General features: G+C 34.4%; 1 protein-coding gene across 13 annotated transcripts in view; it reads right to left on the reverse strand.

The window, feature by feature from the left end:
• LIN54 (lin-54 DREAM MuvB core complex component) overlaps positions 1–22,144 on the reverse strand; it is an 83,361-nt gene that overhangs the window by 52,265 nt on the left and 8,952 nt on the right. For 4 of the 13 annotated variants that reach the window (XM_081304916.1, XM_081304915.1, XM_081304913.1 and 1 more), the window contains exons 2-4: positions 12,515–13,224; positions 8,369–8,492; positions 1,006–1,148 (exon numbers count right to left, since the gene is read on the reverse strand). In XM_081304916.1, coding sequence (XP_081161042.1) covers positions 1,006–1,148; positions 8,369–8,492; positions 12,515–13,192 — 945 coding nt within the window. In that variant the 5' untranslated portion in view covers positions 13,193–13,224. Of the gene's footprint in view, positions 1–1,005; positions 1,149–8,368; positions 8,493–12,514; positions 13,225–13,561; positions 13,620–22,144 lie in introns of all 13 variants that reach the window. The other 9 variants (XM_081304919.1, XM_081304911.1, XM_081304920.1 and 6 more) reach the window with 6 other exon arrangements.

Here is a 22,144-nt window from a genome sequence, read left to right on the forward strand (position 1 = left end):
AAGTTCCATTATAATAGAAGTCAACCTCTAGACTATTAAAAAATGTAAGGCAAATGTTTAATGTTTGTTCTATTTATAAGCAGTTGCAAATCAAGGAAGAAGGCAGGTACAAATGGTAATACATTTCCAGAGGCACAAGGGTGGCACCTTATAGAATAATGATGCTTGGCTTTCTACCTGAATAATATGACTTTAAAACATAACTTAAACTTTTTAATGTTAGTATAATGACATCTATATATTATATAAAAATGAGTTAATTATTAAGAGTAAAATAGTAGGTACTTTATCACCTTAAAATGAAAACAAATTATGAAAATCTTTTGAATGCTCTGAATAAAATGTACTTTGTATTATGGTTACCAGCATCTACTAGCAAATTCTAGTACTCTTGAGTCCTATTATCCAAAAAAGGCTCAACTCTCCATAAAAGAAGTTACTTTAACATTTTATATTTACATAGTTTCTATATATGTAACTCCCCCAAAGATAATAATTTTGCTAAATATTAACTGAACAGAAACTGAATACTTATACAACAACTTCATTCAAAAGATTTTTATTATGCCCATATTCATATGGGCCACAGAAATCAATTTAACATGCAAAATGATTTCTATGTTACCCTGTATTTAAATAAGTGTTTATTTTTTCAAAAATCCCTAATTACTTAAAGGGAGATCAAAAGAGTAGAGAAAAGGGATGGGTGAGTGGGGGAGGAAAAATAGAGGGAAAGGAGAAATATGAGGAATGATACTGGCTAAATTATATTCTTATATTATGTGCACGTATGTATATTTAATAATGAACCCCACCATTGTGTATAATTATAATGTACCAATAAAAATATGGAGAAAAATCCTTGATTACTAGATAAACCCAGTATTCAGTGAGTGCCTATTACGTGCTTAGAAATATATGAAAATGGAAGTATGTAAGTGACTAGTAGAAAAATAAATGCATAAACCACAACATTTGGCATTTGTGGCTTTTTTTTTTTTTTACCTTATTTGGCGATTTCAAAGGTGAGATGGCTATTTTATTTGGTGTCTGTGTTGTAGAATTTAAAGTTGATCCAATAACACCACTTTCTGATATTGTTATGGTCTTTGATGGAGTTCCAGGAGTAGACTGTGAAAGAACCCTACCTGCAAATGAGAGGCAGCACATCAGTTTGACTTTTTTCAATAATAGTATATAAATTTATGTGATGATCTATATCCACAAGGACTTCAGTATATGTTCACTATTTCATATGAATTACCATATGAACCTGAACACTTAACTAAATTCCTAATGCACTGTGGTGACCCTGGACAAAAACAAACAATGATTCTTAGTAATACTTAGTATCAACTTACATAAATCTATAAAAACAATTCCACTTATATTCTCATCAATTTTGTCAAACTATAGCCATCAGAAAGTAAGCTCAGGACAATTAAGCAATGTGCCCTGTGTAACGCAGCTTCTAAAAGTCAGGACTTAATCCCAAGTCTTAAAACTTCAAACTCTGAATTCCACTATCTTCAATAGCTATCTTCCTATTGGAACTTAAATCATGAGTGTATGATTTAAATCCACACTTCAGAAACAATAATTAGACAGACTAATTTGAACATTTTCAGGTTGAACACTGTCTGATTTCAGACTGCCAAAAGGGACTAAAAAGTTTCTCCTAGCTACCCTTGCCAGATTTCATACTATGGCTTAGGGATTGGTAGTTATATTGGAATAAGATGAAATATCAGGAATTTTTATTCTAGGCAAGAAACTAATTCAAAGACATGATCATCAAACATACAGAAACAGAAAAAAAATTCAGCTCAACATTAAGAAGAACTTCAAATTTCCAATTACAATGACAAACTCAGAACAATTAAGGAATATGCTCTGTGTGACACAGCTTGCTTTAATATAATGTCTTAACACAGATGAATTCCAAGCTGATGCTGACTAATCAAATCTACTGGCTAAAGAGGGAAGTTAAGCATCTAAGTATGTTGTGAAGGTAGATAACTAAGTAATCTCTAAATTCCCCTCCAACCTTTAGATGCTATGATTGAACTTTTAGGTACAGCTAAAGATGAAGGAAAAAGGAAGAAAGGGAGGGAGAAAAGGAAAAAGAAAGAGGCTTTCTCTTTAAACAAAATAGAGGACTGATACACAACAGCTTCTGAGTTAATTTTCCTATTAAAATGCTAACATATACATTGTTTCTTTTAAAGTGAATTGAGTTTTATTATCATTTTTGAAGTTTAAAATATTTTAAATATAATTTTCAAAACTTTTTGCAATAATTTATTGATGTTCCCTAATAAATTTCAGTTGAATGGTCTGTTGGAGATACATATAGATACACACACACATACACACACACACACACACACACACACACACACACACACACATATTTTGGGTGCAGGGTTACCGTGATTGAACACGAAGGCACTCTACTATTGAGCTACACCTCCAGCCCTTTTAATTTTTGAGACAGGGTCTCACTAAGTTCTTCAGGCTGGCTTCAAACTTGAAATCCTCTGTCTCAGTCTCCTGTGTCACTAGTATTATAGATAATGTGCTGCTGCATCAGGAGTATATTGCTTTTTTTTTTTTAACCTGAATTACATCTTTATAAACCAAATGAATCTACATTAAATATTTTAAGAAAGTCAGCCTGAAGTTTGAGTCTGGCCTAAAGTAACACATTTGTCTTTCCAAAGTTATTACCTGTAGGCTAAGCCTGAATCCTCAACAACCATTATTTAAAAATTATTGTACCAATAAAGACAGTTTCATAAAATGCTCATTGTTTAAATATCATTTTAATTTCAAATTTGTCAGGCATTACATACCTTTCAGAAAATATTCTCATAGAAAATCCTTCCTGAGTATAATATCAAAAATAGGCCACATGAAGTAACTCACTTAAAAAACAGGGACAAAAATTTATTTTAAGTAGCAAAGAAAACTAAAACTTCACTTTAAAAAAAAAATTCAGTGTATAACTACAACTCTCATGATGAACAAAACAAATAAGCTGTTGATTTAGGAAGAGAGGTCTTTCTCTTTCTTTTATTTTTGATATCAGAGACTGAACCCAGGAGTACTTAACCACTGAGCCACATCCCCAAGTTTTTTCTTTTTAATTAGTTATACACCTTTTTAGTTTTTGAGGCAGAGTCTCACTAAGTTACTTAGAGCCTCTCTAAGTTTCTGAGAATGATCTTGAACTTATGATCCTCCTGTCTCAGCATCCTGAGTCACTGTGATTACAGGCATGAGCCTGGCAAGAGAAGTCTCTTCTGAAAATTTGTACGACAACACAATGACAAATTCAGTTACACAGATATAACATGATCCCAAAGAAGGTAATTTCCGCTAAATATTTTAAGATTTCATCAAATTTCCTTAAGAACCTTTACATCCTTTAAAATTCCAGCATTTCTGATTATCTGATTTCTAAATCCCTATTTATCCTTAACTCTGAAGACATATTCAAGCAAGTATCCAAGTTACAATTTCATCTTGAAATCAATTTAGAAGACCTTTATCTTCTACTGTCAGGTGATCTCCAAAAATCAAAAGAAACAACTCCAAAAGGCCTCGGATGAAATAGGCTGGGATTGGCATATTTGAACAAGGACAAATTCTATATGAGATTAATTCACTAGTGAATATCTTAACATTGTAATGAAGTTTGCTGTCATGAAGCAACCTGGTACCTTGTGAGCTCTGATAATGCAGAAGTCTGTATTTCATTTAACCATCTCCAAAGTTCTGTATGGTGACTGGTATTTACATTTTACAGAAATAAGATGAAAAAACAACATACTTATCCAAGATCACAGAGAAAATTAACAGAAGAGCCAAGAAGAAAACCCAAGTCTTCAAACAGTTCTTACCATATCTCTATACTGCCTCCATGATATTCAATAATACACATTCACTGAACTACATCTAATTGCCAGAAAGTGTACTAGGTACTGGAGAGACAGGGAGGGAGAAGGAGCAGGAAAGAAACACAAATTAGAAATGATCATCAATATAGTATGTGTGCACAGTACGACATTACTCTGCCTTAAAAAGGAAGGAAATTCTCTGACAACATACTATGGTATTGATGCAATTAATGGGTATTATAGTGAGTAAAATAAGCCAGTCATAAAAAAACAAATATTATATGATTCTGTTTGTATCAGGTACATAGAGCAATTAAAATCGTAGAGACAGAAAGTTGTAGGGAGTTGCCAGAGGCTGAAGAGAGGAAGGAAGATGAGAATTACTGTTTAATGAATATAGTATTTCAGTTTTGCAAGATAAAAAAAGTTCTAGAGATGCATGGGAATGACAGTTGTACAATAATGTGAATATACTTAATGCCAATGAACTAGACACTTATAGTACATTTTTTAAAGTTCTGAAACGCTGTATCACTGAGCTATACCCCCAACCCCTTTTTATTTATTTATTTATTTTATTTTGAGACAAGGTCTTACTAAGCTGCTGAGGCTGGCCTGGAACTTGAGATTCTCCTATCTCAACCTCCCACGCAGCTTGGATTACAGGCATATGCCACCATGTCTGGCTTAAAGTTTTTAAAAAATAAGTTCATATAAAAAAAAGAACTAGACGGCAAACAAAAAACTACAATCAACAAAAATCGTTAAGTGGGGCTGGGATTGTGGCTCAGCGGTAGAGCCACAACTTAGCAATCACAAGGCACTGGGTTCAATTCCTGGCATACACACACAAATAAAGATATGGAAAAAAATGAAAAAAATAAAAATCATAAATGCTACAGGGAAACAAATAAGAAAGCCAAGTATTATAATATAGTGTGACTAAAAGAACAAATTAAAAGCAAGTATGATAAGTATTTGATAGGTAACACCAGGTTTTAAGGATACGTAAGATGGCTAGAGGAAGAATAACTGATCAACCTAGGTGCCCTTCAACAGATGAATGGATTAAAAAAATATGTTATATATTGCTCAGCTATAAAGAAGAATAAAAGTATGGCATTTGCTGGTATATGGATGGAACTGGAAACTACCATGCTAAGTGAAATAAAACAATCCCAAAACCAAAGTCCAAATGTTCTCTCTGATAGGCAGATGATAACATGATACAAGGGGGTGGGGAGATAGAAGTTCACTGGATTAAACAAAGGGGAATGAAGAGAAGGGAGGGGCAATGAAATAGGAAAGACAGTAGAATGAATCGGACACAACTTTCCTTTCTTCATATATGATAACATGACCAGGGTAATTGCACATCATGTACAACCATAAGAATGGAAAGTTACGCTCCATGTATGTATAATATGTGAAAATGCACTGTATTATCAAGTATATCTAAAAAGAATTTTAAAAAGAGAGATAAGAGTAATTAACTAAACCCAGGAATCAGACACTTTCTAATGCAAAAAACAAAATGGATAAATTAGCCAAAGGAAGAGCAAAGAAAGGTGTTCCATGTAAAAGGAACTGGGAGCACCAAGACCCTTAGTCCTGATAGAATATGATCATTTGGTGATCTCTCAAAATAGATAAATCAGTAGGCTTGGAGCTAATAAGATGAAAAGCACACATTAGATCAAAAATGTTTTTAATGCTAAGAAAGCACTGTAATTTGAACTTAATCTTGATGAATGAAGGCCAAGAAATAAATAAGGCCAAGAAAATTTTAAGCAAGGGTATGGCATAAACAGATTTACATTTTAGAAAACTCATTTTATACAAATATGTTTACCTTGATTAAAAGACAGAAAAGAGATGCAACTTAAATAAGAAGCTCAAAAATCGTTTTAAAAAAACAACCTTAATGTACTATGAAAGAATATTAGTTGAAATACAAAAATGATGAAACCTACAGTTCAATAGAACAGTTACATTGGTGGTTTAAAATTTGGCTTATATGCTTTTGCTTGTTGTGATATGATGGATTGAATCTACGGGTCCTTTACCACTGAGCTATATCCCCATCCCTTTTTATTTTTTATTTTTGAGGCAGTGCACAGCTAAGCTGCTAAGGCTGGCCTGGAACTTGTGATCTTCCTGTTTCAACCTACAAAGTTGCAGTGTGTGCCACACTGCCCAGCCAGATTCCAGGTATTTTAAAAGGCTACACAAAATCAGTTAAAAGGTGAAATTATTCCCCCAAACTAAACTTTATGACAACAATCTAGTGAAATTTAACAAAATTCTATCTCTGTACTAATTTTAGTGGTACTATGGTCTGTCTGCAATTAAAAGGTGAAGTTATGTCTGCAATACATCATAAATGACCCAAAAATGGACATTCAAGATAGTCAAGGTGAACTCTTGATATAGCCAAAAATTCATTCAGACACTCTGAAAACACTACAAATGTTGACATATAATCCCCCCACACAATAAAAATTTTAAATGACTCTCAAACTCAAAATAGTTATAAGCCAGGCACAATGATATATACCTGTAATCCCAGACACTAGGGAGGCCAAGGCAGGAGGATTGTAAATTCAGCCTCAGCAATTTAGCGGAGTTCTTAGAAACTTAATAAGAATCTGTCTCAAAATAAAAATTTAAAAGGGCTGAGGATGTAGTTCAGTGGCCAAGTGCCTCCAGATTCAATCCCCAGCACCCAAAATGGGACATAGGGGAAAAGAACATTAAAAAACACTGCATGCAACAGTCCTTTTGTTTAACTCATTCAACCTATGCAAAACCTCCTAGGGGATTAGTGGCCATTTTTCGTCAATATTTTTAAGTCTTACTTACTTTAAGCCAATTATACCCTACTTCCTGAACCAGCCCCAAATCCAATTTCTTTCCAATCTTGCCTCTGTGGCCGTATTTCACACCTACTCTAGCCCTCATGACATCAGCCAGCCTCCTATACCCTCACGAATCTCTACTGATAGCTAACAGAAAAATACTCACTGAAATTACCCTTATACTATCATCTTTCCATCCCCTTTCATACTCACTAAAGAAGTGTAGGGAGAAGCCTCCCTACATACAATTCAAATCCAGAAAAATGACAAATTACTGCCACTGACTTCAGAGTTGCCTATTGCTATATCTTTAAATTTACTAAAGACTCTAATAAGTGGTTTAAGGTGGATTTTTTTTGTTGTTGTTTTGTTTTAGCTTTTTCCCCCCTTTTTGGTTCTTAGTCCCCATAGCAAGTGGTTTAAATATTTATACTAGGATTAGCTAACAGTTAAAGTACCATCTTCAAGAATACACATGTCAAAGAATGGGTAATTAGCACTTGAAAGTCTTTAGTCAAAAGGCTACTATTCAGTTACACTTTTTCATTAAAAAAAAAAAAAGCAAGAGTAATGTTAGTATAAGTATAACTCTGAATTAAAGACCATCCCTCACCATGGTTGTGTGATTCTTTCTAGAAGAACTGAGCTGCTTGACAGCAGAGTGAAGAGTTGGCCTAACCAAGCCATTATAGAAAGACAGGTAAAACACAATTAATGGTGTCTGCAAGGGAGCTATAATGATGAGTCATGAACTCCATGTTGAGTAAAGAAGAATTTAAGGACAGAAAATGTGATTATTAAAGAGAAAATGGGAGAATCAAGAGATCAGAGATTTCCAAGTCAAAAATAGCTGGTTTGGGAGTACAAAGGCAGGTAGGCTAAAGAAAAGACAAATGGAACACTTGAAGTCCAAATTTCTGAGGTGGTTCAGTTACTGGTGATAAGAAATTTTTAAGTACATAATAAAGGATAACTGGGTAACATTAAGGAATATGCTGATAAAAGTAATATAGCTAAAATCCTGTTATCACTTAAGTAATTACTACCACTGTGATAATTTTCTTTTCAAAGAAAACTGCATGTAGAGAATATTAAAATGCAAAAACCAAAAAAAAAAAAAATTAAAACTGAAATCATGAAATACTATTTCTAATATACACTAAATGAAATCTACTTGACTTAGTACATGTGCACTATAGACAAACTTAGTTCAAATTCCAGCTCAGCCATTTACTAGCTGAGTGCCTCCATTGCCACACAGGAAACGTCCATCATAGGTTTGGCAGAAAACTACCTAAGTCACTAGATGTAAAAAGCTAAGAATGGCAAATACTAAATACTACATAAATGTTAGCTTGTATTTCTAGAGTTTAAGACTTTGTTATTTTCATGGTAAATTTCTAAACACAAAAGAGACTAAAATGATGGACTGATTTGAAGATAAGGCATTTTGCTTGAAGCACTCACTTAATAACATTTCCTATCAAAGTAGGTTGGTTTATAATAAGCTATACTATTGCATAAAACATTTTAAGGTGGCAGATCAGTCTTCTTTAAATCTAAAAGAAAGGTAAATATACAACTTAATAAACTGTAAAGAAATATAACCTGCAATGACTGATGGTGATACTTGAGTTGTCTGTCCTGTAACTGCTTTACTATTAATTGGTTTTGCAAAGATCAGCTTCGTGATTACTGGACCACAGGTTGGTGTTCGAGGCTTCTTAGCAATCTGAAACATACAAATAACTATGAAGACCATTTATTTCTATAAAACACCTATTCAATCAAATTAGACAAAAGATATGTATACAGTAGTAGCACATGTGAAGCTAGCCCATTTAACAAATTTTATTTATGTAATGTTAAAAACATTTAAAATGCAGCCATTCACCAAAATATTAATAAAATCCCATCCACAAGTCCATATATAATGCTTTTGCACTTTATTATAAATCTTTATATTAATCTCTTAGTATATGATGAAAAGCAAATTAATTTTGCAAATTAATGTTTAACAACAATAATGTTTAATGTTTAACATTATGCACAGAAATATTCTTTTTCAAATTAAATTATTCAATAGTAATAAGATGGAATAGAATAAGTTAAGAAAGTATAGTGCAAATGATGAAGCCAATAATATATATAATTACACTGGCCCCGGGTGCAAAATATAAAAACATTAAAGATAATCTTATGATTAGCTTTTCAACTTTAGATCTATATATCAGTAGATAAAGAGAGAACTGAACAAATGAAAGTCCTAGGATACACAAAGAGACAAGTTTGGTAGAACAAAGACCATTATAAAGAAAAAGGCTCTGAAATACTGTTTACTGTAACTAAAATTCCTTGAAGGGTGGGTCTTTTATTCATTTTGATCTGAAGTTATATACTGGATTGTTGACTTGGAACTAAAATTCTCCACAAATCAAGGAAGGTAGAGGTAACCAATGTTTTATACTGAAATCATTACCATACACAAAGACATAATGTCTTCTAAAGATACAGAAGCATAAATTTACCTATGATTGAAAATAACTATAGAACTTTAGTGCATGAAGGACATTAAATATTAATTTTATCTTCTGGCAAGTAAGAACATTGAGGCCCTGAAAATACTATTTTTTACTGGAAATGATGACTCAAATGAATAAACACAACCAACATGCATGGCAGAAATAGACCAGAAATTGTAAACAGATCACAGAACGAGATAAATATGAGTTCTTTGTGCTCAAATTATAAATTAAATAACACCTTATCTGACACTCAGAATAAATTACTTTACACTTAGAACATATTACTGACACATAAAATGTATGTGAAATATAAATCACTTTTTAAAAAAGAAAATTCATTAATGTTAAAAAATACTCAGCTTGAAAAACTATGATACACCCAAATAAATTCATAATTGTACTTTAGAAAGTTGATGCAATATAGACATAAGGTAGAAATATTTCCCAAATGTTTACAGACTGAAAACTCAAAGTCAGAATTTCTTCTGTATACATGGTATTAATGATCTTGAGAAGTAGATGTTGATGTTCTTAGACATACATACCTAGCAATAAATAACCTTATCTATAAAACCCAAAAGTTTAAAATATTTCTTCCTTTTTTATCTGAGTTTCATAATCAAATGACTGTAAGAATACTTACCAAGAAGGAAAACATATACACAATACAATAAAAAGTACACCTAATTATTCAAATGAACAATCTTTCTCACACATGTGGTTGTATTTCTTTAGTAAAATACTGCTGAAAATATCAATTCCAGTTCTGTTAAGGAACCATAATTTTGTGTATTATGAATTCTAGCTACCCTAGAACAGAATTTCTTCACTAAGTAAAACAAGATTTTTTTTTTTTTTTTTGGTGGTGGTACTGAGGATTGAACCAGAGGCACTTTATCACTGAGCTATATCCCATCACCAAGACCACCCTTTTGTCCTTAATTTTAAATAGGGTCTCCCTGTTATTGCTCAGGGCCTCACTTCATTGTTGAGGGTTGCCTTTAACTTGCAATCCTCCTGCCTCAGGCCTCCACATCACTGGGATTTTAGATGTGAGCCACTGCACCCAGCTAGGATCAGTTTTTAACAAGTATACCTGGGTTAGCAGATCAAGACAAAAATGAAAAAAAAAAAAAAAAAAAAGAATGAAAGAAAATTTGGAAATAAGGTAGTCAGACCTTCAAATAATCCATACAAGTAATTTTTGGCAGTATGTTTGGCATTATTTAGGAGATAATAAATAGTTACAGATTGCTAGCTAGTTACTACTTTTATATCCTATGAACACAAAACAGGGAAAGTGTAAATATATGTAACTGAGCATGACTACACCTCTCTTACTACATCTGACCTCAACTGATACTTCTTTCCTTCACTTTTGAAGATGGAACTCTTTCTTCAACTCTTACCTGCTATCCATACCCTAATAATTTCAATACTCATTAAACTTAAGACAACACTGAGGACTGCCAGGGGGAAAAACAGAGAATCATATTTTATTTATATATACATATTTTTTTGAAGTATAAACCCCAATACTCTGGTGTCTAAAGCAGAAAAACATAGATTTGTAGTTTTTTGGTTTTTTTTTCCAAAGTGCTTCAGAGTTTTGTAGGTTATTTCTGAGTTGGAAATATTTAAGTTGCCTAAAAGTAACTGGGTAAACAACAATATTCTAAATAAATTTCTTCTGTTTTCTGTTATTTTTTCAATTTTATTATTATATTTTAAACTTAAGTTCTTTTTAAAATAAATAGAATTGGGTTCTATAAAAGCAACAACAATAAAATAAGTTACAAAAAATATTTTTATTGTCAGGACTTAGTAAATTATAGTAGAAAACTAGAGGATACAAGTATACCAGTTTTTGAATGATATGTATAAACTTCTCTCATAAGTGAAAAAAAAATGGCATTCTGATTTATGTCATCAGTTTCTTGTAAACATTATAATGAGGATCAACACTGCTAGAAGTCTAAAACAGATAAAATAAGTTTTAAAACTGAAGACAAGAAGCTTGATAAGATATCTCATCCAAGACATCCTTGGCAAAAATAAGAAGTAAAAAGAAGTCAAAGATAAGTGAGATGACAATGAACAAGAAATTAAAAAAATATATATGTTTAACAGTGGCAGAAAGGAAATGGGCAATTACAAAGTTTGAGACGTCTTACAACATTCTTAAAAGCAAAGTCCGTTAAATGCAAGTTTCTAATTCTTTGCTAACACAATAACTAAAACATTACTTCTAAATATCATTTGAGAGTCTAGAAAGAGCAAGTTCTCACAAACCTTCCTATTTCCTCATACACTTTCTTTACTACTTAAACTCATGCCTTCTCCTTTTCTCTAAAAGGCAATTCTTTCAAATAGGGAAATATTTTCTAGTCACAGATGAATCATTTTTTAAGAGTAGTAGTGGCCTTTTGGGGCATAAAAAACTGAAAACTATTAATATATGTTCTATAACCTGAAAACTATTAATGTATGTTATTTAGGGTCCTAATCATACTAGGTACTATGTTGAAGAATCCTCAATGTTTTGAGAACCATAGAGTCCTATGTGATTCTTTATAATCAATAGCCATCTTAAGCTAAAATGAAAAACTAGAAAAGTAATCGACCTAAAATTCTACAGCTGGTAGGTAACAAAGGGCAACTCAAACCCAGTTGTTCCAACTCTAAAGCCTATGTCATCCTCCACCAAATGCCACTCATTCCCACACTGCAAACATGAATGATGGAAGTATCTCCAGGAAGAGACACTCATTGGTCAGCATACACTACTACTGGCTACTACTACTGGGTTTCTCAGAGCAGCAAACTATTTCTAGCCTTTGACAATCTGTTAACCCAAAAACAATTTTGACAGAATGATTTTTTGATAGCCCTGCAGCAAGTCCAGTGTCTTTAAACCAGCAAAACATCCTTGTAACCAAACTACCACTAAAAATAAAATATATTTTCAAATGAATAAATGGCTATAAATATACTAATTTGAAATTTAGCCAAAAATTTAGTTTGTTCTAAGTTTTCTGGAAATGTTTTCCTAAGCATTAGACATATCAAACGTAAAAACAACAAAAAACTCACACAATTACTTAAAGCAACAGTCAAAAGAATTCAGTAATAGCTTTGCAATTAATAACCCTACATAAACACAACTATGAATCAGTTTAACTTTTTTTAACATGCATTTTAATTAATACGCCCCCTTTTTTTTTTTTACCTGTACTGTTTTTAACTGTTGGGTCTGTAACACAGAGGGCTGAGTTGTAGTATTAATCAGTTGACTTCCTGGGGTCAATGCTGAGACACCAATGACAGGTTTCACCTCTGGCCTCCCTCCAATGGTAACTACTTTAATTTGCTGCGGTGGTAACTTAGCATCTCCTGACTGGGCCTGAGTTGTAACTTTCTGAGCTTGGGGTAGTTGACTATGGGGTAGAGCTAAAACAATTGGTGAACCAGACTTGCCCAAAGTTGTTAAAATTAACTTCTGTCCATCTGGTTTAAGGGTCTGATTGCCAAGTTTAAGATCAGATGTCTGTTTGTTTAAAATAATCTGATTGGCTGATATAGTCACAGGAGTCTGAGCACCAAGTTTTTGAAGGCCACTTGGAAAAGCTGGTTTCACTGTGGTATTAGAATCTGCTTTAGTAATTGTGGTATTCACTGCAACTTGGTTAGTGTGGTTACTGTACACTGTGATTGGTTCCGAGGAAATGGGCGTGGCTGTAGAGTCACCAGTAGAATTTATGTTGACAATTTCTTCCAGTTCTGTCTCCATGGGAATTGGGGATGAAACAATAACAGCCTCAATACTATCATCATCCACTAAAGTTATACCAGTGTCCATTATCTCCTCTGGAAGCAAACTATTCACCTCAGCTGGCACCACCTCCATGATCGTTCTCCTGCTAGAAAGGTGATCAGGTGCTGTAATAAAAGTTGAAAAATGATTAACTTACTAAGTTTCTAAACAGACTTAAGGAAAAATATTCAAGAAAAATGCAAATAACAAACCAACCATTATTAAAATTGATATACAATTAAATGAAGAATATTCCTGATACTTATTTGGATTAAATCATTTTAACACATCCTTAGCCTTCAAGAATCTAAAATATAAGCTGCATAGGGTGCAGACCTAGAAGTAAACATTCTTACTCACCATGTGTCAATGCAAAAGTAATCATGTATTCAGGCAACAAGTAACAATCACACCAAATACCTTCCCAGTGCCCTCTAATAAACTTTTTAATCTCTGACTTGCCTGATCATCTTACTTCTTCCCACTTTCTTTATCGACTCATTGACAGACTTGAAAACTGCTGATTCAGACAGAAATAAGGATGCAAATATTAACAAATAAGAAAATATCTTCAGATTTCCAACTAGGTCCTATAGTCCCCCCATGAGAATACTGTTTATATAAATCCATTAAATGCCCAAGTTAATGTTAAAGGCATTTCTAGAATAATTCATCTCAGCAAATGTAGATCAAATGGCTTATGTGGCCCAAGTCTGGTCAATTAACTTCACACTGTGGAAACTTTTATCTGGAAAGATTCTTAAATCCTCCTCAGCCATTTAAGTGTCAAATGGGGAAGGAACTGTTTAAGAAGTACACAGCCAGTCCCTATAGAGGAAAAAAAAAGGTAATAAATAATAAAAGATTTCTGACAAATCAAAACAGTGACACTATAGTCAGAGGTCATGTAAAATTTCCAATCAATAAGTGTATTCCATTATCTTCATATAGTAAAGATAGCACATCAATTTTATAAAAGACTAAATAGCAATGCGCTATCTACTCAAAGAACATCCAAGATCCATTAGAGCCTAATAAACAACTCATTCATTTCTTCCCTTTTTAAAAAAAGAAATCTAAAATATAAGACCTATCCCAAGATTAACACATACAAGTCCCCATTTTACTTATTAGCATTGGCAAATACTACTACTGCCCAAATAAACCATCAATATTTAGCACTTACTATGTAGAAGTGATGGCATAATTTATCCTGTCCACAACTCTGATATAAGTACCATTATCATCCCCATTTTACAAATGATAAAACTTGGAAATATTAATTAATCTTCTCAAAGTCACATAGAGCTAGTGAAAGGTAGAGTCAGGATACAAACTCAGATTTTTTTTCTTCTTTTTTTTTTTTTTTGAATTACGAGGGACTGAACTCAGGGATGCTCTACCGCTGAGCTAATTCCCAGTCCTTTTTAAATTTTTTATTTTATTTTTGAGACTGGGTCTCACTAAGGTTCCCAGGCTGGACTTGAACTTGCAGTCCTCCTGCCTTAGCTTCCTGAGTAGCTGGAATTAATCATGTGCCACCTAGCCTGGCCACACTTATAGGTTTACATGATACCAAAGTTAAATTATCCTAAATTTTAAGAGGGAAGGAGGAGGGATGGAAAAAAAGGAAATACTAGGGAATGATATTATTATGCTGTGTGTAAATATGTAACAAATCCCACCGTTATGTACAATTATAAAGCACCAATTAAAAAAATATGTGAAAAAATTAACTTAAATATTTACCACTAGTAGTTTAAAATGGAGAAAAAAAAAATAAGCCTTCTTTTTTAGAGTCAGCTCCCTATCCTGAAATCCTACGCTATACAACTGCTGCTTTATCCCCTTTTTGCTCATACTAAGACTTCATATTGGGTCTGAGGCTGTAGCTCGGTGGTAAAGCGCTTGCCTTGCATATGTGAGGCACTGGGTTCAATCCTCAGTGCCACATAAAAATAAATAAAGATACTGTGTGTTTATCTACAACTAAATAAGTATTTTTTTAAAAGACTTCATATTCATAGAATCATAAATAGATGTTCCTCAACATCTGAAGGAGTTATGTCCCAATATATCTATCCTAAGTTGAAAATACATTATAAGTCATGACTTCAGAGTGACTCTGGAGGTTGAGGCAGGAGAATTACAAATTCAAGACCAGCCTCAGCAATTTAACGAGGCGCTAAGCAACTTAGTGAGACCCTGTCTCAAAATAAAAAATAAAACAAGTGGGGATGAAGTTCAATAGTAAAGCACCCCTGGGTTCAAAATCCAGTAACAAGAGAAAATAAAACATTTAATACACCTAAACTACCGAACTCCACTTGGCAACACAGTACACTGTAGAGAACAGTTATTTTCCCTTTGGATTGTGTGGCTGACAAGGACTACAGATTGCTGCAGCTGCCCAGCGTCACAAGAGTATGGTACAATATATCACCAGCCTGAGAAAAGAACAAAATTCATAAAGTAGAAAAATTCTAAGTAGAACTGGTGTTAAGTTGCAAACCCTATTATGTACTTATAACATAAAACAATCATATGAGCTTTTTCTCTCAACATACTTGTGTGTGTGTGTGTATAGTATCAGGGATTGAACCCAGGTATATTCTACCAATGAGCTACACTCCCACCATGTTTATTTTTTTTATTTTGAGATGCTCTAAATTGCCCAGGCTGGCTTCAAACCTGCAATCCTCCTGTCTCAGCCGCTGGGATTACAGGCTTGTGCCATCACACCCAGTTCTAGCTTTTAAAATTTATCTTTTTTTTTCTTTTCTTTTTCTTTCTTTCTTTTGATGCTGGGGATTGAACCCAGGGCCTTGTGCTTGCGACGCAGGCATTCTACCAAATGAGCTATATCCCCAGCCCTTAAAATTTATCTTAATTGTTATCCTTATTAGTACTGTTTCCTTTCCACTGCTAAATAATATTTTACTGTATAAATATATCCCAATTTGTATATACATTCACCTGAAAATGGGATATTTGAATTGTTTCTGGTTTGGAACTATCATGAATAATACTGCTATAAACAGTCAAGTTCAAGTTTTTACAGATATACTTTTTTCTTTTCCTTCTCTTCCCTTTTGCAGCACTGGTGATAGAACCCAGGGCCTTAGGCATGCTATGCAAGCACCCTACCACTGAGGTTACGTCCCAGAGCTTAATTTCTTTCAAATAAATACTTAGAAGTGGAATTGCTGGGTCAAAGTAAGCTCCTCCACCAGACACAGGGGATCAAACCCAGGGCTTCAGAGATGTTAGGCAAGTGCTCTAACACAGAGCTATACTCCAGGCCCAATAAATATATATTTTTAAATTGTATTTTACTTTATATCACTGCCTTATAATTATAAGTAATAGCTAGATTCATTATGCTATATTTGTACAAGCACATAACATAGTTTAGTAGATTTCATTCCCCAGTACTTACCCAGCTGCTCCATATCCTTGTCAACCATTGGTACTATCAGGAGATGGGCACGATCATACATACCTGTAATCCTAGCAGCTTATCAGGCTGTGAGGCAGAGGACTGTGAGTTCAAAACAGCCTCAGCAAATTAGCAAGGCCCTAAGACCCTAAACAACTCAGTAAGACCCTGTCTCTAAATAAAAAACAAAAAAGGGCTGGGGATGTGGCTCAGTGGTTGGCTGCCCATGGGTTAAAAACAAAAACAAAAACAGGTAATATCAGTTTTTTGTTGGTCTTCTTAATTTTAACCATTCTAATGGATGTGAAGTGACATTGCAATGTGCTTTTTTTCCTCTCCTTTTTGTTGCACTGGGGATCAAACTTAGGACCTCATGCATGCTAGGCAAGCACTCTACCATAGTTGCATATCCCCAGACCCTCACTGTAATTTTTATTTATAACTTGTAAGTTGACTAATTGGGTTTTTAGTCTTATTGATTTGGATTATTTCTTTAAAAATACTGCAAAATCACCAGGCATGGTGGTACACACCTGTAATCCCAATGACTGAGGCAGGACGATAGCCAGCCTCAGCAACTTAGTGAGACCTATCTCAAAAAGTAAAAAGGGCCAGGGATATAGCTCAGTGGAAGAGTGTCCTTAGGTTCAATTCCCAGTACAAACACACACACTGCATAATCATCAGTCATAATAACATGTAGTTCAAAGGAACCATTAGGGTTTGGAACTCCAAAGTAGTAGTGGCACTTCTTTAAATGAATGTTCATGTTTACACGTGACTCTTCATGATCTGAAGAAACCCTTTCGGCACTTATGGGCATTCACAGTACAGGCATATAAAAATATCAACATCAATTACACATTCAGCAGTGAAGTCATACCAGTATACAACAAAGGGCTCCAAAAACAATGTCAGGTTAACTTTCTTCCCCTACTACAAACCTTTCCCAAATCCCATCAGTTGAATCTGGATGCTCCACCCAGACCTACCAAAGAGATAGGTCTGTATCCATCAGAGCCATGAAAATCTGACTCCTTCCTTTCCTTAAGGTTCTCCCATCATATTTTAGGCACAGAAGTAGAGCCTTTAGTCCTCTTTAAGGATGGGGACACCACAGCCCAACCCCTATTCATCTTTCTCTTTAAAGCACCAGAAGTCAAGGAGTCAGATGAAGGAAAGAAAGATCAAAACACAGGGAGACAGTGACTCCACACTAGTAAGCAAAGCTCTGCATTTCTTTTGAGTTTCAAGCATTCACCCCTGGAGCTCAATCAAATTTCTAAGAATTTCAATCCATACTGAGTTCCCTATCCTCACTGCTGACACCATTTTCCCAGTTCTGAGGGCTTTTAACTCAGTAGCCACAGGTACAATGCCTTTCAGCAAGGGCCATGGAGCTGAGTTCCCCATGTTCAACAACCGAAACATCATCCAGATGGCCTATTTCAGTCCTCTCAGTTAAGCCTGTAAATATTCATTATCAGTAGCACAGTGGATTCTTACTTCCTCTGCCTCAACTGTCCTTGCTCACCAGCTGGATGAGACCATTTGCCACCAGATGCCAGAGTCTTTTCATACCTCTTCTCCTAGCCCACAAGGCCCTCACCCTTCCTCTTTTAGAAAGCCATGCCTCTATCAGAACTCCATTCTCATGGCCAAAACTGTCCAGAACTAAGAGGGGTCTGATATCTTATACCCTCTTTGCAAGCTAACAAGTAGCCAGTTATTGTTTCATAAATACTAGCAGAAGACAGTAACCTTGGGTCAGAGACAAAGGATATATTACTCACAGCATAGCAAGGGACACAAGCATCATATATGTATCACCCTTGGCCACCAAGTCTCACAGGAAAGACATGGAAGAGTCTAGATAGATCTGCACATGCAGTGGGGTTTATATCATAACTGAAAAAACCTGAGCTTAGGGAACCCAAATCTTTTATAATGGGTTGAAACAAACCTTCCTTGTCCCCAGGGGAAGATATTATCTTTATTATACTGGATGATAAGCAAATATGCCTTTTGCTACAGTAGGAGACACTAAAAGGACTGTTACCGCCTCATTTGCAAGAACTGCAGAAATGCAAAGACCCATAGATAATTGTCTCCCAAAAGTATCTCTTATTTATCTTAGCAATGTTATGTACTTCATGTTATGTATCTCATGTTTTTGATATTTTATAAATGACTTTGTTTTCCGTTTTCTAATTGTTTGTCATGAGTATATAGAAAATTCACTTTTCTATATTGTCCAGGTATCAATACCTACTATCTATTGCTTCTGTATTTTTCTATACAGATTCCTTAAGATTCTCAACAAAGACAATCTATGTTGCCTGCAAGTAACAACTGTATTTCTCCCTTTCCAATCTGCATGTCTTTTATTTCTTTTGCTTACTACACTTGCTTGGGCTTCCAGTAAAATGTTGACTTGAAATGGGCTGGGGATATAGCACTTGCCTGAAATGTGCAAGGCCCTGGGTTCAATTCTCAGTACAGGAAAAAAAAAAAAATCAACACTAAAAATGATGAGGGGCTGGAGTTGTAGCTCAGTGGTGGAGGACTTGCCTAGCACCTGTGAGGCACTGGGTTCAATTCTGCATATAAATAAATTAATAAATAAAATAAATTAATAAATAAAACAAAGGTCATGGAAAGCATACACACACACACACACATATATTATATATTTTTTAAAATGATGAGAGCAAACATCCTTGCCATATTCCCAATCTTATCTGTTAGTTGTTTTCCTTTACAAAGTTGAAAAAGAACTTCTATTCCCAGTTTACTGAGTTATTTTAAAAATCATAAATGGATAATTGTTATGCTTTTTCTGCAACTACTAAGATAGGTTTTCATATGTGAATTATATTATTTATTATTATTTGCAATGATAATTATTATTGAACCCAGCAATGATAATTATCATTATTGAACCCAGTGGTAAGCACTCTACCACGGAGCTTGATCCCCAACCTCCCGGGGTTTTTTTGTTGTTGTTTGTTTGGTTTTTGGTACTGGGGGCTAAACTCAGAGGCACTCAACCACTGAGCCACATCCTTAGCCCTATGTTGTATTTTATTCAGAGACAGGGTCTCACTGAGTTGCTTAGTGCCTCACCATTGCTAAGGCTGGCTTTGAATTTGCTATCCTCCTGCCTCAGCCTTCTCGAGCCACTGGGATTACAGGCATGCACCACTGCGCCCAGCCCCCAGCCTCCTTTTAATTTTTATTCTGAGATAGGATCTTACGTTGCAGAGGCTGTCCTCAAACTTGCAATCCTCTAGCTTCAGCCTCCCAAGTAGCTGGAACTACATATGTGTGCTACTGAGCCTGGCTTATGGGAAGGTTTCTTAAGCTATACATTCAAATTCTTTAATAGGTCCAGGATTTTTTGGGTTATCGTCTTCTTCTTGAGTGACCTTTAATATTTGATAGTCTGTGTCTTTTAAGGTGTTTATGTATTTCCCATAAGTTGCCAAATTTACTATCATAAAGTTATATATAATATTCTTTTATTTCAAATATGTAGAAATGTTCTCTCATCATTTGTCATACTGGTAATTTGTCTTTCTTTTCTTTTTTGATTATCCTGGTTGGAGATTTATCAATTTTATTGACCTTTTCAAAGAGCTGTTTTGGGCTTCATTGATTTTTTTCAACTGTACATTTTTCACTTGACTATTATCTTTATCACGTTCCTTCTGCTTACTTTAGGGTTAATTTGTTTTGTTTTGTTTTTCCTAGAATCTTAAGATGAAAGCAGAGATCAGAATTCAGCAAACCGCAACCTAAAAGTCAAATCAGGCCTAGGGCTTATTTCGATATTGCTCTCCATCTAAGAATGGCTTTTTTACATTTTTAAATGTTTGAAGGGGAAGAACAATATGTGACAGATTTACATGGCCTGGAAAGCCTAAAATATTTGCCATCCTGGCCCTTTACAGAAAATGTTTGTCAACCTCTGGCTTAAACTGATTTTAAACCTTTCATTTATACAATAAGTCTCTAATATTTATTTAAGTTTTTCCCGAAGCTGTTTTAAATACATTCCCTTATTTCAATGTTCTTATTATGATTCATTTAGAATGTTTTCAAATATTCCTTGTGATTTTGTCTTTGATATATGGATAAAAGGATGCTATTTAATTCCCAAATATTTAGAGATTTTCTAGGTATCTTATAATCATCAATATCTAATTTAATTCATTATTGTCAGAATATAATTCTCTATATCATCATTTGAAATAAGAGATTTATTTTAAGACTCAGTGTAGGCTCTATCTTGGTGACTGTCCCATGTATTAATTCAAAAGAACATGCATTCTGTAGTTGCTGAGGATAGTGTTCTATAAATGTTAATTAAGTCCAGCTGGTTGATAATTTTTCATATTTTTCAATACTTATTTTTTATTGTTCTATCAATTACTAAAAGAAGGTGTCAAAATCCCAAATATGGCTCAGTTTGTGATACATACCTGTAATCCCTGACAATCTCTAAGGTAGAGGATCTCAAGTTTTGAGGCCAGCCTGGGCAACTTAGAAAGACCCTATCTCAAAATCAAAAAATAAGGACTGGAGAAGTAGCTCAGAGGGAGAACACTCCTGGGTTCAATTCCCAAGTACTGGAAAGGAAAAAAAAAAATCCCAAATATGATGGTGGTTTTGCCTGTTTCTCCTTTGTGCATTTTTACTTCATATATCTTAAAGCTCAATTATTAGAACATGGATTTTTTTGTTTGTCTTGTTAAAAAAGACTAGAAGTTATATGAGTAGAAGTCTCTCTTTGAACTAGGAGCAGAGTTCAAACTTCTTACAAGAAAAGGTCTGATTGGTTTGGCCAGTCTCTATGTAGCATAGGACTATGTAGAATTCCATAGCCAGGAAAACCCATATGCCATTGAACAGAACAGATGATTATTGCCTTATGATTAGACAGCCTTATCTGTTTCAATTAGGGTCACATGCAGGGTGGGTTTAGTGGTCTATGCTAAAAGAACTCTCAAAAGGAGTTTGTGGGCATGACAGGAAAAGGGTTTGGCTATTTAGTTACATGAATCATACCCTAATTTTATCCCTTAGGAATGGAAGCTGTGTATTAGCACATGCGTCCTCATCATCATTGTGTTGAGAAACACTCAAAGAAAACAGAGGATCTTCACAGACCAAGATTGCTGAAAAGCTTTAGTTCACTTCATATGTGAGGGTTACCTGTAAAAGTATGGTGGAGGAAGAATCAACAACATTCAATGCACACTCCATACCTCCAATAATTTTAGTTCACAACATATAAGTTCCAAAGGCAAAGTACATTATTAGAAGCAAGAAAATGAGTTTTTCTCCCTCACAGTTGAACATGGTTGAATGGTTTAAGCCTAATGAGAGTTAAAAAGTCATTCACTTTGAAAAGTTTAAAAGATTTCTAAACGTCTCAACTGTATTCAAAATCTTATCAAGCTGGGTGTAGTGGCACATGCCTGTAATCCCAGAGGCTGAGGCAGGAGGATGACAAGTTCAAGGCTAGCATCAGCATCTTAGCTTGATCCTGTCTCAAAAATAAAAATGATAAGGGCTGGGGGTATAGCTCAGTAATAGTTCGC

The sequence above is a fragment of the Spermophilus citellus genome (assembly GCF_964194105.1).
Source record: "Spermophilus citellus genome assembly, chromosome: 8".
In the NCBI taxonomy this organism is placed as follows: domain Eukaryota; kingdom Metazoa; phylum Chordata; class Mammalia; order Rodentia; family Sciuridae; genus Spermophilus; species Spermophilus citellus.